A 17,961-nucleotide genomic window follows, 5' to 3' on the forward strand; every position below is an offset into this window, starting at 1 on the left:
AGCAAGCTTTTCCTTAACATATTTTCTCACTTGTACAAATACTTCGTCTGTACAACAAGCCTGTTCGTTAACAGACATTAGTGATGAAGGTGTTTATATGGTGCACATCGACGTAGGTCCAATGCTTCAGTTACTTTACATGAAGTTTAATATGTTCAGAGCATTTATCGTGATCAGAGGTGAAGATAGAAAGAAAGAAAATACACCAGCAAAACCGTGCAACATGTATTGCAGTATAGTTGTTTCGCCCAATTTTATGTGCCTTTAGTTTCACTTTGAAGCCATGTGCACTAACTGAAACACTTAACACCAAATATCAGTTATGTGCACGCCACGTAAGAATGATGCCTCACTTTTCCTCAGTGTTGGTTTGCTTCATCGTGTCACGGGCGTGTAATTTGCAACACATGTAAAAATGTAACTGAATTCAATTCCAGCCCTAAGAATGGCGGCAAAAGGTGTGAAGGAGAGGAAAGAGAATACAAGCTTTGCAACAGCGGGGTGAGTAGATTGCTCAATACCAATTTTAAAAAGTTCTTACATGATCCTGGTTTTCTGAAAAACTATGGTTAGAAAGTTGACGCAAGCGTTTACATGGAATTCTAGTGTTTTGGGATCATTGTGGTGTCTTATTTTTGTTGTTGTTGTTGTTGTTGTAATTATTGTTTTGTCGTACGTGATGTCCGGCAATTCCCAAACTACATACGAAGACCTAGCTGCTAGCTCAAAAACCTTGCGGTTATCTAGTTGCTAGGCATTTCCTTACCTAGAAATATATATTTAGTGAAAAATGTGACTTAAAATCTGTATGCAAAAATTTCTAAATGTATATCAAATGTAAATACAATTAAGTGTATGTGTGTATAAAGCAATTCAGCTAGAACAAAAAACGATAGGATTAACATAAATGACTGTGCGACTGCATCTCACCTACACGTTATCATTAAGTAGAGTAATGTGATCATAAGCGATGGGAAACATAGGGTTCGATTACTCGAGCAGATTTACGTTTCCAGCAAATGGCAACATTTTGTCGACATTGTAATAAAACTATCATCTTACAGTCTGGTATGTTGTCCTGTGTCTTTGATTTCCACCTCTTCGTCTGCTTTATCTCTTTTCCTTTCTGATCAAGTACCTCCTCAACTGCTGCCACTTTGAATTTTTCGGTACTTGTCCCAGACTGAAACCCTTAACAAACGTTGGGTAGGGATTCGATTCGACCGCTGCCAAGATGCCATCATTCCATCCAGCGCCAAAAATACAGTAGAATGGCATTTTGTTTTCGTTATGGTCTTGTAAGGTCAAAAACACTGTCCAGGCCCCGATTGGTAAGGCGAAAAGGCTCAAAAGAGAACCTCATTTAAATAATCCTTTACACGGCCAACTTCCAATATGCAAATGGACTTGTTACCACTTAATTTCCGGACAGCGTAGAACTGGGACTAATAACTGAAAAACTCAAAATGGCGGCTAAGGAGCTGTTGAATCGGACAGCTCGAGTACTCGAATCCTATCAGTGTTTCCCACCCCTTATGATCTGACCCTCATTATCTGGGATCCGGGGTTGAACTTTAAGGATATTGTTATACTCTCTAGTTGTTAGAAGCACTAAAATTCCAAAATGTGCATTCCTTCCTGGCAACGTCCGTTTGTATAATTTTATTTTGTAGAAGAGGATTCACAAAAGGAAAATCCTCTAATTTGCAATTTTTTTTATTGTTATTAGGCTTGTCCTGCAAACTCACTGGGTTTCAGAAATTCTCAATGTCAAACGAAGAATTCTCAGTTGTTCAATGATCAATATTACGAATGGGAATGGAAGCCTTCAACATTAAGTAAGTCAGACTATGACGTTTGTATTTTGTGATTTTGTGATTTTGTGATTGATTGATTGATTGATTGATTGATTGATTGAGCTATTACAAAATTTTGCTAAAAATAAATTTGATTACCGTTTTTGAGTCGAGTATTTAAAAAATGTTTCCTTGTTTGTTTTTTCAGAAAACAAGTGTGTTCTTGGATGTTTTATCAAAGGAACTGGATTAGGGTTCGCGTTTGGAAATGTTGAAGATGGTACGGAATGTGATAAAAATTCCCTTGACAAGTGTATCGAGGGACAGTGCACGGTAAGATGTGTACGATATGTATAAATAATTTTTTGTCATAACCATTTTCCCTTACGCAACTAACCCATGGCCAGGACCATGAAAGCTTTTCAATTCATAATTGTTTGCGAACAACCATCGGGACACCAGACATCTGACCTGTCTCATATCCTGCAGAAAGTTGGCTGCGATGGAGTCATTGGCTCTAACGCAGTTGTCGACAGATGCGGCGTGTGTAATGGGGATGGAAGCACGTGCTTGCCAGGTTCTAGAGACAGCGTTGCAAAAAACAATACCAGCACCAAGAAGGCTTTCACTCCTGGAGCTGCGAACCTTATTACGAGTGCCTTGGCATGGCTGAAGCGCATGGGATATGATGTCGACAGACGAGGCCAAATTGCTTCTCCTGAAAGTACCACTAAAGACACAGCGAAGGATGATTTTTATTGGGCTGTAGTCAAGTCCGGCTGCAGCGTTTCTTGCGGTGGAGGTATTCATTTCATGATTCCTGTTTTATCAGCTGTTTTTTGTTCTCTGATTTTTTTTGTCAACAACTTTTCCAGTTTCTTTTCCTGATTTAGATTAATTACATCTAAAATAACAGAGAAAGTGATCATGCTCTGCCTCCTTTATATAATTTAATTTCCCTTTGTCTGTCTCCAATTGCGAAGGTCTAGATTCTCCACATCCTTTAAATATGCAAGACACATTTTGTCCTTTCATTGATTGGTTTATTGAATATTTCAGGACGCGGTGTATCAACATGTCTTTCTTTGTCTCACTGTGTTCCTCTTATCTTCTAGGCTTTACCCGAGGGGTGTCAATGTATACAAGAGACGGTTTGCTGACTCCCTTGATATGTTTTTAGGTTCAGAAGTTTCGTTTGCTGAATGCCGCAGAACAGACGATGGTTCTCCAGTCAATGAAGAGAAGTGTGACGCTGGACAGAAACCACCTCGTGCAACAGTGCACTGCAACTATCAGCCATGTCCACCGGTGTAAGTGATACTTTACAGCGAAAAAAATTTGATCTCAACACAAAATCAGCTCGACAGTCTTAAACGTCCCAAAAGATGTCTTTGGTGTTGTTAAACTGATAATTTTGTACAAACTTGTCTCTGTATGATAATAATATACGCGATCCGAGGAAGAAAAACGCAATAACAGTCACCTGGTCAGTTAGGTGGATAGCTCATATATATTTTATTTGACGCAATCTATTTTTTTGCAATGTGCCGGTATCGCAAGTTGGCGCGTAGAACGTACGTTTGAGTATGATTTTTTTAAGGCTAATTCCTCGTTCTTCTCTCTGAGCGAACATAGAAGGACAGTGTCACAATGTGCTCTTAATTTGAAGCGCCAGATAGTCCACATGTAAATTACGAGAAACTGTTTATTTATGAACCTAAAATCTACAGTTATTGACTCTAATCAAATGATATCTTGTAGGTGGAAACCAGAAGGTTGGGAGGACTGTTCTCAAACTTGCAATGGTGGAAATAGGACGCGCGAAGTCAAATGCATGCAAATAGCTGCTGATGGCATCGAATACGACGTCGATACCAGACTCTGTTCCGATCCTAAACCGTCCATGGTCGAAGCGTGCAATAATGTGCCGTGCCCAGCTGAGTGGGTGGCTCAACCCTTTGGACAGGTAAGTACTAGTTCACTAACGGAAATGGAATCAAAAAGAAACAAATTGAAACATAAAACCTACAAGAGGTGTCGAGGTGAAAGGGGCGAGGTACTGACTGATTATGAGTTACACGAATTTGTTTTTGTGGGCGATAATGTTTCTTTCTTTAAACTTTCGTTCTTTCTTAAGTTTGCACTTTTACTTATTCAAAATACAGGTGTAATCAGTAATTCCCGCTGAAATAAAGGGCTGAACGGAACAGTTGAGAGGGCGAGCTACTTCTGCAAAAAAAAAAAAAAACTGAAAAAAGCACCGAAAAGCAAACGAAATGCATGAATCCCTGGTTAATCAATGTCGAACAAGAAACTATAGGAAACATATTTTCAAACGCGTTTTATTTTAAGAATCTCTGACTTTATAATCTTGTAGTGCTCCACAAAATGTGGTCGTGGTCTTCAGAAGAGGACAGTGAAATGTATGAAGGCAGACCACCGAGGAAACTTAATGGACATGGAAGACAGTCAGTGTGATGCAACGTTAAAACCTCCCACTCAAGAGTACTGCAATGTGCATAACCCCTGTCCTGGAGATGGTATGTTTCTCTTCTAACAAAAATGAAAGGAAAAAGCAAATTGGTGATATTAGTGACCTCAACAACAACAAAAAATTCGAACGGGGTTGCTGTACGTATATCTGGTGTGGTTTAGATTTATCCTTAGTTTAAATTTTTGTTATGTTCCTTAGGCTATTGTTTTGGGTAGGAAATGTCTGATAATGAGTTCGAAGCAATGGAAAAAAGAGAAATTGAACCACAACATATATACCATCATGCACAGAAGCTGTTTTTCTTCATGTGTCGTGCCCCTTGAAAAACGTTTTTCGCATTGCCAGATCAGAAAGTTTTGTAGAGAATTTTTGATGGGCGGATAAGTGTCAATTTACGATCAGGTTTTTCTTGAAGTAGGAACTTGGAGGAGAAAAATTAGAGAGTATTAAGACGGTATAATAAACTATGAAAACATTTTAAGAATTAGGTGAAATCAGTCATCATCTCACGAGCGCAAGCATGGGACATACCGTCTGGGAGACTCATGGTGAGCTGGACCATTTACTGGGTTAAAATGGGACACATTTTGTTGCTTTTCTCTTCATAAATCGTATCATGTATTCATAAAATACAAGGTAAACTAAAGTTGTAAGTAAACAAAGTAAATTGCATAAACTTGCATGTATGCATTAAACTTCCTTGTCATTACTTTTCCTGACAATTTTTATGTCTAAGGAAATTTCCCTCTCCCTGCTGGGGAGCCGGGATGACGAAGTGATACGTTAAGATTCCCGGACTAGGCGTCATATCTAGATGAAGTTTATTGTTTGATTCTCGTGCTTACTACGAATTTAAAGGTTTTTCTCCGGTTGCTCCGGTTTTCCCTCCTCCTGAAAAACTAACATTTCTAAATTGCCATTGGATCTGGATTATTGTCAAACACTTTATTATGAGCCTCTGCCTCGGAAGATTTGCACAAACACTCCCGTGTTATTAAAATTTAATAAATTACTTCACTTTCTACTTCACTTTTCTTAATAAATTTCTTAATTTCAGATAATTGCGGTGGGAACTTCACAACAGACGTCGGAACATTTTCCTCTCCAAACTATCCTGCCGACTATCCTGACAACAAAGAGTGCGTCACGACAATTACAGTCAACCCTAGCAAGGTTGTGAAGCTCAATTTCCACAGGTAAAAATGAATGTTGTGCCGCTAAACACTAAGGACAAAAATGATGGATCAGAGAATTAACTCTAAAGTGAACCCGTGAATTTTCCACTGAGCGTTAGTCCTAGAAACTTAAGGCTATGGGAGATCGCAAGAGGCAAAGAAAAAAAAAAGAGAAAAAATAAAAAAAGAAAGAGCTAACTTTCAAGTATAAAGACAATATATCAGAGTAGACATGAAATTGTTTAATACGATTAATGATTATCCACCAGCACTGAAGAGGACATTTCATTTAGTAACATACCAAACTAGGAGAAAGCCATCCCCAATTAGTCACTTTATTTCCTCAAATTTGCCGGGATAAAAACGCACCCAAAATCCAGGAAGGGCAGAGAACTTGAGAAAGTAGCCAGAGTTCGAGTAGCCAATCATAGCGCGCGAAAAACACTATCCACCGATTGGTTCGGTAACTATACATACTGATGACTTTCATTCAAATATCTGTGGGTGAACTACTTTTTTTTAACTGGGTCACCAAATTAAATATATAGTCTATCCAGTCAATCTAATCTAAACTAAACTAACCGAACCGAATCGAATTTAACCAATCTAAAACGCTATTTTTGCTTCGTGTTTTAGCATGCAAGTTGTATCTCCAGAGGATACTTCAAAACCAGAGAAATGCAAAGGCGATTTTATAAAAGTTATGGATGGCGACTGCTCGTCGTTCAGAGCTGAAACTAAATACTGCGGAAAACAGGAACCAGCTCCATTCTTTTCCACTGGAAACAAACTTTGCGTCAAGTTCTTTTCTGATGAATCTCAGGCAGCTCAAGGATTCAGTGCATCTTATGAGGCTGTAGATCGTCCCACCAATCCAGGAGGTCAGAAACTGCCGCAAGAAATCTGCTATTGATATGTGGAATGTTCAGGGAAATTGTCCGTCTACTTAACCGCCCAAAGATTCTGTTTTTTTTCTTTCCTTTACAACCATAGCATATTGTCTGAAGTTGCCTTTAAAGTCAAATTTACGAAGGCTGTTCTATTGGCAATGGAAAATAAATAATAAACCAAACTAAATGCAGTGCTGACACTACGATCGGTTTTGTGAGCCAATAGTTCAACTAGTACCACTACTCTTCTTCAGGGCCAGAGTTACAATGAGAAAAAATAACCGTTCCTAAAAATTTAAATTTAAATGTAAAGATAATCGGCTAATGATTAACTAGTTTACATGATATAGCATTCTTTTAAATTAGACGTATAATGACGTCTGGCACGTGTACCTCTACTATAAGAGATCCGGCGACGAAAAGTATTTAGAACAGTTTATTTGTGCGTTGGTTGGTCCCCTGAATTCAAAAGTAAAAAAATGTCAGCGTTGCAAAGTAGTAGTGGGAAATTACGCGTTCAATTAACGTTTTTTCTTGCCGTAGATCAATGTGGAGCTATTCTTACCTCACCGGTTGGTTTAATTACTTCACCAAACTACCCGGAGCCGTATCCAAGCAACGAAGAGTGCAACACGACCATCAGAGTTGCGAAGGGACCAATCAAATTGGCCTTCCAGGCGTTTGATGTAGGAAATACAGTGTAAGTACGCGAATGGCCTTAGTCACGACTTCCTATTAACCTACATATATCTTTAAATTCCAAGGTATGGAGAGATAGTTGAGTTGTCGTTCTGATTAAAGCACCTTAAAGTTACTAAAAAATTACAAAGGGAAGACGATGACATTGTTCGCTGTATGAAGCCGCCCACTCTCTCACTTACTCCGGCTAAGACCATTATTCTGGTATTCCTATCAGGTCCCGGTTGTTCAAAGAACGGACAACTTTATCCAGCGGATAAAATTATTAGTTGGAGTACATGTTATCCACTTCAGCAACAGAAGTATTTCGAAGCCAGGAAAGCCTTAGTACAAATGAATAAATGAATATTTCACAGTCTAACGCTGTGTAACATGACTTTCGACACACACCTCACATGAAAAGAAAAACATGTTGTCCCGAGCAGGAATGGTTTTTGTTTTTCTTTTCATGAGAGGTGTGTGTCGAAAGTCATGGTACACATGTGTTAGGCTGTGAAATATTCAATTACTCATTTCATCCACTGTATAGCAATTTATCCACTGGATAGAGTTATCTACTCTTTGAACAACCAGCGCCATTTCTTTTAAGAACGATCTTTGTTTAAAATGGTGGTGTATAGGAAGCGAGTAAAATGTAAATTATTCCTTTTTTATCGATTTAAGTGATTAATCAAATCAAGCTAACTAGTTGTTGTTCAAAGAAGGCGTATCCTCAGCTCTCTTATTAACTTGTCTAACAACAGTTCCGAAATTATATACACCGTTACACAACAGGGATGGCCCTTAAAGCAATACGGCTGCATATTGTTATGCAGAGAAATTACTTAAAATCTTACGTGAAATGCAACATTACCATTGCATTGAATCAAAATGAAAGCTTCATTTTAAACGCTCTTTCCACAGCTGCGATGATGATTATGTCATAGTAGACGAACCAATCCAAGGAAAAACGAAAAAACTTTGCGGAAATCAGATTCCGAAAGCATTCAACATTTCCTCAAACGAGATCAAGATTTCCTTCAAGTCCAAAGAGCGACTTGGAAAACCCAAACCAGGATTTGTGGCGACATACACCTCAGGGACTACTCCAGGTACAATATGTGCTCATTGTTAATATTATCAATATCAGTAGGACATTTTTACTATTGCGTCAGTTGACCACTGACAACTACCAGAATCCTTCAGCTTTGTTTCCTTTCTCATGCAAATTAGAGCTATTGTTCTTTGCTCTCCACTGGGATTTCAAAATTTGAATTTGAAAAGGAAAACGAAACGAGTTCTGGTAGTTGTAGTCAAATGGTGCCATCATGAAAATGGCCGATTGAGTGTCTTAAACCAAAACTAAAGCAATTACCCTGTGACTAGTCACAACAGACGCAAACAGTGAGTGATATATGCCAATCAAGAATTCGAAGCATTATATGTAACCGGCGAAAAGCGGTGAAAGGTGCGTACGGTTGGTTTTGGTTTAGGTTCTTATCGTTTGGGAAAATGGCACGAGTTTTTGAGAACCCCATCGGAGAGCGTACGAATTACTTGCGATACTCAATTGGCGGAAAACGCGCTATGAGTGTGATTTATCGTAAGGCAATCATAAAGTCGTTATTTTGAATTCTATGAGTTCCCACCACGATTCTGCAGTAAGATCAAGTTTTGACACAAGGATTCCTTTTGCAGATGAAATACGAAAATCTGCAGGAAATGCAGGCATCAAAACGTTTACCTCGTCGCTGGACCAGGGGCTTGTGACGGATTCCATCACCAGAGGTAAGGTGGACGCTTTTATGGAGATATTTACACGTTATTCTCCTTTATCATAGTTTCTGTTTTTATTTTAATGCAGGCCAGTTAACCAAAATTCATCGAAGCTGCTGGAAGTTGCATCTTTAAACTAATAAAATGGCCGCGTTTGAGAGTCTTGCCTCTTAAAATGGCAAAGATGTATTTTCATTAAGTCTGAGAATTTTCCAGAAGTTTGTATGAAATCGTCTGGAAAATGCTCAGGCCTATATCTTTGTTATTTCAAAAGGCAAGCCTCTCAAACGCAGTCATTGTATTAATTGTAAGATGTTCTTTCCAGAAATTTAAGTGGATTTCCATTACCTTTCTTACATCAAGATTTAACATTACCATGTCAAAGGTCTATTTATATGACCACTGTCCCAAGAGAATTAGAAAATCCTTCTGGTTTTAACCTACTTTAACCTAAGGCTTCTTTCTGTTTATTAGTATTATTAAAGTGAAAAACAAAAGACAAAAACAACAACAACAAAAAAAACATGATTTATCGCTAACTTAACCGAGGTATGTGACATTCGCGAATTTTAGATTTCTCTGTTATTGTGGTGATGTCCAATGTAAACACGAATATTAGTTCAAGCTAAGCGTTGCCCTGTTCAAGCTTCTAAGCGAGTAGAAACTATATGTTACTTTCAGTCCTTCAATAAGATGACCATGATAAGATGACCATGGAATTAGGGTGCCTGTTTGGAATAAGTCCCACCTTAAGGACGATGCCTCCTTTTGTTACTGTGCATACGCTCTGTGCATCTCGGGATGGTCCGAGAAGCTCTGATTTTAAGGACGGTGTCTACTTCTCCGAATGCCAATACACAGGCAAGATTTGTGATTGGTGGCCCTGAATGCTTCGAACCACTCCAGCCTATCATCAGTAGATACATTCTTTTATTTCCCCAAGGGCCACAAATGTATCAGCCTAATGACTTTCAAGTCTTTTATTGATGTTTTTAGGCAATTAAGATATTTTTCATAATTACTGGTAAACTGATTTTCTGTTGTTCTTCGCTAATTTTCTGTGGAATTTCTTCTTAGTATTTAGCCCGACAGTCAAAATTCCAAATTTGGTGTAACATTTATGGATTACACATTTTCAGCAAATATACCAAAGCCCTCTAAAACTGGAATTCCAGTAGAAATGGGAGTGGACTTTTTACCAGTATCAAACCAAGACAGCAAAGAAGGTAGGAACCAATATTAGGATAACATTAATTGCAGCTAAAACTACTGAAGTATTACGGCAAACAGATTTAAATCCAGGCTGAAGATATTTATTTTTTCCGGAAAGCCTATGTTAATTAATATACACCTTTAATTCATATTATGCTTAGTTGTGACAAGAATCATTTGTTATTGTTATTTTCATTTTCAATTATTAATTTCTTACTTAGCTCATTTGATTTTGTTCAATGATGCAAAGGGATAAGCCACGAGTCATGATTACTTCAAAGTTGTTTGCAGTTAGAATTATATCAGCAACAACTTGTATAATATGGGACGAGGTTTTCAATACTGAGATAGGAGAGGTTTCAAGTACTATAAATTTAAATCCAACTTTAAATCTGTGGCTCTGGAGTAGGTTAAGTGGATCAGATGGAACAATCTGCTCTCAATTACTGGTTAAAACTATGAACTATTGAGGTCAAAGAGGAGTTCGAAAACATTGTTAACTGAGGATTATCTTACTTAAAGCTTCTTGTTTTTCACGTTTGTTGCATTGGTGCACAATTATTTATCATCGGCTCGAACATGTTTTTCTACCCCGCCTAGTCTCAAAGGAAGAAGGAGGAGATGATGTAGATGCTGGCGTCGGAGAGAAAGGTAATTTGTTACCACGAAAAACGTTAAGATAGCACAGTATTGTTTTACTGGTGAAAAGGTTCATTATTTCCTTCTATCTATGGATCACCCAGGGCACGGTTGTTTGAAAGCCGATTAACTCTAATCCACGATCCACGATCAAAGTTTTTCTCGTGTATTAAAAATTTTTTTGAAAGCTAATTTGAAACTAGTAGTAAAGGAAAGTACGAGTGAAAACTGCGGAACAAAAAATCTTTTTGAAGAGACTTCATTGATTAGCAATTAAACTCGAATCAAAGTTCATGTTAACCCAGGATTAGCTTAATCGGGCTTTGAACAACTAGGCCCAGAACTATAGCGAGACAGTTCCACAGGATCGATAGAGCATCATTACATGTACCACTATTCAGTAAAGGATGCAAAATATTATATTAGGCAGCATAATCCAGCCAGTGCTAGTTATTTAGTGACCCTGCTCGTTGGCCCAGCGGAGATTGGGATCTGCGACTTCCCGGACTGTCGTTTGGAGACTTACTGCTTTAATTTAATTGATGTAAATTATATTAAATAAAAAAAGCGAGTCTAATTGTGAGATAAATGATTAGTTAACACAACGTCGTCGGGAAAAATGTGAGCGCAAAATTGTCATACTACGCTGAAAGTCACAGTTTCGAACGCATATACTGTAACAGCCAACAAAGTTCAATATTCTGTAAGTTAGTTAATTAGTCAGTCAGTCAATCAGTCAGTCAGTCAGTCAGTCAGTCAGTCAGTCAGTCAGTCAGTCAGTCAGCCAGTTAGTTAGTTAGTTAGTTAGTTAGTTAGTTAGTTAGTTAGTTAGTTAGTTAAACATCATCTTAATCATTTTAACAGTACTAGCGGGCATTGGATTAAATAAAATACAATTATTCAATTATTCCAGATAAAGGAAGTATCGATGACGATATTATAACAAAACCAACAAGTGGCCTACAGAGTGGTAAGTAATGGAACAGCATTGCCTGGTAGATAAACGAAGTATGTCGATTGGTTTGAATTAAAGTGCAACTAACCCCAATTTTTTTTTCTTTTACTAAATTAAAACTCGTAATTACCCTGATTACTTGTGCGAAAAACAATTTTTTCGTGGCATTTTTTCTTAATTTTCTATGGCCCGCGAAAGTTTCAAATTTTCGCGGTTCTTTGGTTCACCTCCGCGCAACAAGGAGAACGGGTGTTAGTTCAGTACTGTGACGTCATTGAAGGACTAAAATAGATACGAAGTTGTTACAAAGAGGAAGAATTGATGGTCATCGGTGGAACATTTTATGTTATGCCTGAAGCTTGTGTTTTCTTTGGTTGTAATAATACAGCTGATCTCAGAAAGGGCATTAATGTCATCTATTGATGACCTTTGATCTTCAAGAAATAGTTTTCGTTGATTTTGCCAAAAATGAATCTAAATTTTGACATGGGAATTCCTTGGAATACAATAAGAGGACTCTTCATCTGCATTCCGTGGTTCTTCCGACGCACCTGTCTTAAGCCGCCGTTACACGTTGAAACTTTTAGCTGAAACTTGTGTGCAACGGCGCTGGGAAACAAGTTTCAGCAGGCGTTGCACCGTGTAACATGGTCGGTTTCGTGAAACTTTTTCGAACTTCCGTTGCGAGACAAGTTTCACGAAAAGTAGAACCGCTTTCTACTTCTGCAGCGGCTCGCAACGGTCGCAGTGGTGAAAAAAAAAAGAGTTTCACCGTGTAACACCACTTCGTGAAACTGGTCTCGTTCGCCGTTGCACACAAGTTTCAGCTAAAAGTTTCAACGTGTAACGGCGGCTTTAAAGGGGCAATGTCACCTATTTCTAGTTTCAATTTATATATGCAAAACGTATCCAATGGAAATGTTAAATAACGGTTCAGTTTTGTTAACCATTATCCCGGCGCTAATGCACATAAACTGGTATTAATTAACTTTTGCTGCTGATGATTAGGATGGAAATGGGTTGCAACTTGAAATTAAAAATTGCCCAATTTTTTCAAATTCTTCCGTTATATTTTGAGAAAATCTCTAAAGATGGAAAACAGTTTATCCATTCCTCGTAGAAATAGCTTTATTGCTGTTAGAGCGATTTCGTGCATTTTGACCGAAATACAGCAAAATCTCCACGAAAGTGCCTCTTTAAATAATAACTTGATTTGCCTATTGTATAATATTCCTTTTATAGCTCTTAGTCAACTGAACGGTGACTCAAGTGGCAGTGGTAGTGGAGTTGGCGAGTCAAGCAGCAAAAACGCAGCTAACAATTCGACGATTAGTGGCGACGATGATAAAACTACTCTTGAAAACACAAACTTGAACAAAACAGAAGGTAAAAAGTCATTTAGAACAAATAATTCCCGTGACATTCAGAAATATAAAGTTTCATTTTAGTTATAGAAAGTTGGATTAGAATTACTTCTTGTCTGCTGCTACCGAGACCTTTTGGTAAAGTTGGATTCTGTTTACAATGAACTAGAACAGTTCTTCACCCAGCAAAACCTGTAGCGATGTTGCAGTCTTGAAACCTCTTCGCGTTAATGAGCAATCTCTGTGTCTTCGGGGTTAAATGATCATATACCGCAGCTTCTTACTACCGGAGCTTCTTACTTCTTCTTTTACTATTATTATTCACTGTAAACTTATGTAAGATCTTAGTCTATTATTTACTGTAACTTTCTATGAATGTATGTCGTGGTGAATAAATAAATAAAAATAACTGGATACTTTTGTTAATTTTTTTAATAAGGTAACCAAAACGCTGATATCACCAAGGAAACCATTCCTGAGACTGAACAAGGTAGTAAATATGAAAAAAAGCATGTTGTCTTTAGAATTTACCATATGGGAGTGAATTATATAGATAAAGGAGTTTTTTTCTAACTGTGGTGCTAAGTAGGTGGGAGAGTAGAAACGAATATTTCGTTTTGTAAACTGAGTTGATCAGAGGTAAACTGACCACCCTAGAGATTTCGAGAGCAGACGAATGTACTGACTATAGGTTAGTTTCTTTGTCATGGTCGCTTGTCAGGCTGTGCGCGTACGTCATCAGATTACACTGCATGAAATGATCCAAATAAGGGACCCTTACTCATAGTCCAGGCATTTTATGACAAAAAAAATAGCCAAACCTCAAACTAACTGCAAAAGAAGCTTTTTAAACGGTTTCTTTCTCAGGCACATGTCCTCTATAACATATAAAAGTCTCAGAAAATCTGAGTAGGGGAAGTCGCCTAAAAACAGGTTTAATAGTGAGCCTTTAGAGTACATCATAGAAACGAGGCTAGACGGAGTACTCGTCGTTTTGCATGTGTTGTTCAACGCATGCTGCAAGATCAAGCTCTAAAAGAATGATTTTGGTGAGATTCTAGTTAGGTAAGTCAAATAACATGTAATTATAAGATATATGTAGCTTAAATAAGATTTATCAGTAGAGAATCGCAGAGTTTTTGAAAAAAAAACAACACGCACACTAGTCGGCTACCTGGGTGAAGTATTTAGCGTTGAATTACGTCTTACAAGCAAGGTGCGAAGTTGAACAAAATAGAAGACTTTTGAGTCAGAAAAAATGAAATGGTATAAATACTTTGCGATTCAAGAAAATCCTTACTTGACCCTTTAATTCCAAGATAAATGTTATTCGAAAAACTGGCCTATTTTGCACGCATCGCTTCGCGTCTTTAGCAGTATTTGGCCTGGAATATAACTTGAAATATTGTTACAGAAACAATTATACAGGTTTTTTTTCGAATCAACAACATTAATTTAACAGGAACTCAGTTTTTGTTTGGAACTATCCTGAAACGTCTCCATCATTATCGCATCAAGTTAAGCAAAACCAAAAAGGGAGATTACAAACATCTTCAGGAATAAACGTCTGAGCCAGACATGTGGCAGTGAAATGGTAGATAGAAGGTCCATTTTACACGTGCATCTGAGTGTCTTCTGAGTAATGATTAAAAATATCAAGCAAAATCCCTGTAAAAAAGGCGATAATCTTGGAACGAAAATCTTTTCTTAAATAAAGTAATTTTATCACGAAACCCGCGTGTCTCTACTGAAACGGGACCCGAAGCTCTGCGTGACGTCGCACTAGTTTGCTGACGAGATTGACGGGAGATAAAATGATGTCTGCTAATGTGGGATAAATTGGCCACAAAGTGACGCTTTTATTTCACCCGACATCAAGAACATCGATATAACTGATAAACATCACGCAATCTCTTAAGCAAAGGTGGGGTTAAATATCGGCAAAGACCCAAGTACGTATTAAAAGGCAACAAAGGCCTAAAAAGAAAGCCCGGAGCATGGGGAGGGGGCGGGAAAATTAATTCTTCCACAGTACCGGAAATCTGTGTTCGGATGTTAACACGATGGGAATGAAGGCGAGAAGGACCACGAGATAAACTGATCTTGCCTATATTCTCGGTGTTATTGCATCTGACCTCATTTGATTGGCTGAAGTTTTATGATTGACAACGCTCCTTGCCCCATGCAACGGCACACCTAAATACTTAACAATGACGGGCCTCGAGATAAAATCACATTATGCTTATGTCATAATGTTGGCCTTTTGTATTTACCTGAAAATGAATTTAAACGAAGAAGTGATCGGTTTTGGGCTGGCTTATCGATAGACCTTATCATAGAGCAGGTGCTTATGAGAAGCCTGAATACCAGCGGAGGCTTGACGAGAGGGAGAGGTGTTATGGAGCAGCCATGTCTGATTTGGCTATTATCTATGCCTGCCTGCGCTGAAACCAACAACAGAATGCAGAAGTTGACAGGAATTCAGTTTAACTCAGGCGAGCAGAATAAGGACATGTCTAAATCAAGACAGACTAGAAACATGAAGGACACAATAACCGTCCTCAGAGCATTGGCTGCCGTAAACCCTTTCACTCCTGATTGTGACGATAGTCTAAAGAACATTATGAATGGTGTGAATGCGGACAGTAATGTCAATGCTGATTTATCCAAGAGCGTAGGGGAAGAGATACTGTCTTCGATGAATGCGTGCCGCCTGATTACTCCTTCAAACGAGACGCCCAGGCAGTGACTATGGCGTCGAAGTTCTCTGTGAAAATCGACAGTGATCACGTCCGAGTAGATCCTCAACTTTTATTTCAGCGCCTGGTCATTGCCTGTGATAACTCTCAACTGAAAGAATTGTTTCAGTACGAGCTCTGCACCTATCCAACTGCTCTCTTGGACTCACCATTCACATTAACGCAGCCACAAAAGCCGGCCCTAGCAGATGCATTATGTGCGAAGCTGTCACCAGCGGCCAAGACTAAACCAGAAGGAGATGTCCAGTACGTGTTAGATGGTGGTACACTTCTCCGCCGGGTTCCGTGGCCGAGAGGGTCGCAGACTTACAAAGAAGTATGTAATTTGTATTGCACGTACGTGCGTAGGAAGTATGGGAGCGTGATTGTGGTTTTTGATGGCTACAACGAAATTTCTACAAAGTACACAACACAGCAAAGGCGCGTGTCAGGGAGGGTCGTACCAACAGTAAGTTTTACAGAAAGTATGCCAGTCACATTGAAGAAGGAGAACTTCTTATCTAATCCTAAGAACAAACAGCAGTTCCTATAAATGCTGAGCCAAGCACTTCAGACGATGGGCTGCATTACGCACCATGCCGATGGCGACGCCGATGTTCTTATAGTCAGAATAGCTGTGGAGTCTGCCCCAAAGAAGACCACGGTTCTTGTCGGAGATAATACAGATTTGTTGGTCCTTTTGTGTTACCATGCTCGCCAAGATGGCTGTAATCTCTTCTTTAGACCAGAATCTAAGGCAAACGCAAGAGGCACGCGTACGCTAGTCTGGCTTATGAACTTGGTAAGGAGGTTTGCAGGAGTCTCCCGCTACTGACTGCGACACCACTTCACGCCTGTATGGCGTTGGCAAAGCAACGGCGCTGAAGAAGTTCGTTGATGTACCGTACTTTAGAGAGCAAGCCAACGTATTCAGTTCCCACTTTGCTGTGTCCGACATCGTTACTGCAGGTGAAGGCACTGGTTTCACTGTTCGGTGGTCAGCCTTCAGATGGACTCGATGCTCTGAGGTATAAGCGATACTTTGAGAAACTTGCAACAAAGTCATCCCACATACAGCCACAGAATCTACCCCCAAGTTCAGCAGCGGCCCGATATCACAGCCTGCGCGTGTATCTACAGGTAAAGCAATGGCAAGGAGAGGGCGCAGAGATGTCATTAGAGGACTGGGGATGGAAATTCAGCGGCGATCAAATGCTCCCTATTACGACTGATTTGCCTCCTGCCCCACAATCCATTCTGCAGTTGATCAGATGTAACTGTTCTTTGGACTGTAGCACCTTAAGGTGCACCTGCTGCAAGAACAACATGCTGTGTCCTCTGCCTGTGGCCAGTGCAAATGGTCGTCGTGCACCAATTCTGCCAACCCCCTTGACTATGACAGTGAAAATTCAAAAGAGTGAAGTAAATGTATATAGCAAGTTTAGAGAAGCAAAAAAAGTGGAACTTACACGCAAGAGTTTTACTACTTTGAAATGCTAAAAAAGCGTGTTTTAAAAATTTGAACACTTGAAATGCACTCTTCATGTGGGACTGTGTTCAGGACATGGGTCGTTTTTTTTTTTAATGGTGGAACAATAATGTGATTGTTTCAATGATCATTTACCGCTATTTTTGTCAATTTTAATGACCTAATAATACTTAATACTTACTGATATATATTACATACTTCTTTTGAGATACTTTTGTGGTTTTTTTTTTAATAATACTGATATTATTGTTTAGAGTATATTTGTTGTTTAGACCAAAATTACTCAATGTCTAAAGATAAAATCACGCGAAATCGGCAACTTTCCATTTAGAGCCTCGTTTCCATGCTACCGCAGAGGGTGAGTTTATGGTAGGTCATATTTGGAGGTGTTCCCGTCCATGAAACTTTAGAGACTTTTAGTATATTTAACTACAGGTTAATCCTAATCGGTTAATGATGAGAAAGCTTCTTTTGCAGTTAGTATCAGGTTTGACAATAAAATGCCTGGACTACTCAGGTCGTGTACAGTAAGTGAGTAAACTCGTGCGCTGAAAATATAAGGACGTGGTATGATTACGATACGATAAGAACACATCCCATTTTTGTTTTGCACTTTTTAGTAAAGGCGCGTAAAATTTGCGTTTCTGTAAGACACGTTTGCGTTTTCGTAAGGAGTTGTTAATTAAGTAGAGTAAAGGTCACGGACCAAAGTTTATAACGCATTGGGTACTATAACATTCTGTCGTGTCAGGAAC

General features: G+C 38.9%; 1 protein-coding gene and 1 pseudogene across 3 annotated transcripts in view; both read left to right on the top strand.

Annotated features, from left to right (window-relative positions):
* Positions 1-17,961, top strand: part of LOC146463824 (A disintegrin and metalloproteinase with thrombospondin motifs 6-like) — a 37,950-nt gene that overhangs the window by 13,658 nt on the left and 6,331 nt on the right. For all 3 annotated transcript variants that reach the window (XM_085083971.1, XM_085083972.1, XM_085083973.1), the window contains exons 15-31: positions 438-501; positions 1,730-1,838; positions 2,005-2,129; positions 2,286-2,598; positions 2,977-3,106; positions 3,558-3,762; positions 4,174-4,336; positions 5,348-5,486; positions 6,102-6,346; positions 6,899-7,055; positions 7,958-8,145; positions 8,732-8,821; positions 9,949-10,035; positions 10,622-10,672; positions 11,574-11,630; positions 12,858-13,001; positions 13,419-13,469. In XM_085083971.1, coding sequence (XP_084940097.1) covers positions 438-501; positions 1,730-1,838; positions 2,005-2,129; positions 2,286-2,598; positions 2,977-3,106; positions 3,558-3,762; positions 4,174-4,336; positions 5,348-5,486; positions 6,102-6,346; positions 6,899-7,055; positions 7,958-8,145; positions 8,732-8,821; positions 9,949-10,035; positions 10,622-10,672; positions 11,574-11,630; positions 12,858-13,001; positions 13,419-13,469 — 2,318 coding nt within the window. The remainder of the gene's footprint in view (positions 1-437; positions 502-1,729; positions 1,839-2,004; positions 2,130-2,285; positions 2,599-2,976; positions 3,107-3,557; positions 3,763-4,173; positions 4,337-5,347; positions 5,487-6,101; positions 6,347-6,898; positions 7,056-7,957; positions 8,146-8,731; positions 8,822-9,948; positions 10,036-10,621; positions 10,673-11,573; positions 11,631-12,857; positions 13,002-13,418; positions 13,470-17,961) is intronic.
* On the top strand, positions 14,622-17,712 carry LOC146463825 (uncharacterized; annotated as a pseudogene).

This window comes from Pavona decussata, unplaced genomic scaffold, assembly GCF_977016875.1.
Source record: "Pavona decussata unplaced genomic scaffold, jaPavDecu1.1 SCAFFOLD_174, whole genome shotgun sequence".
Taxonomy (NCBI): Eukaryota; Metazoa; Cnidaria; class Anthozoa; order Scleractinia; family Agariciidae; genus Pavona; species Pavona decussata.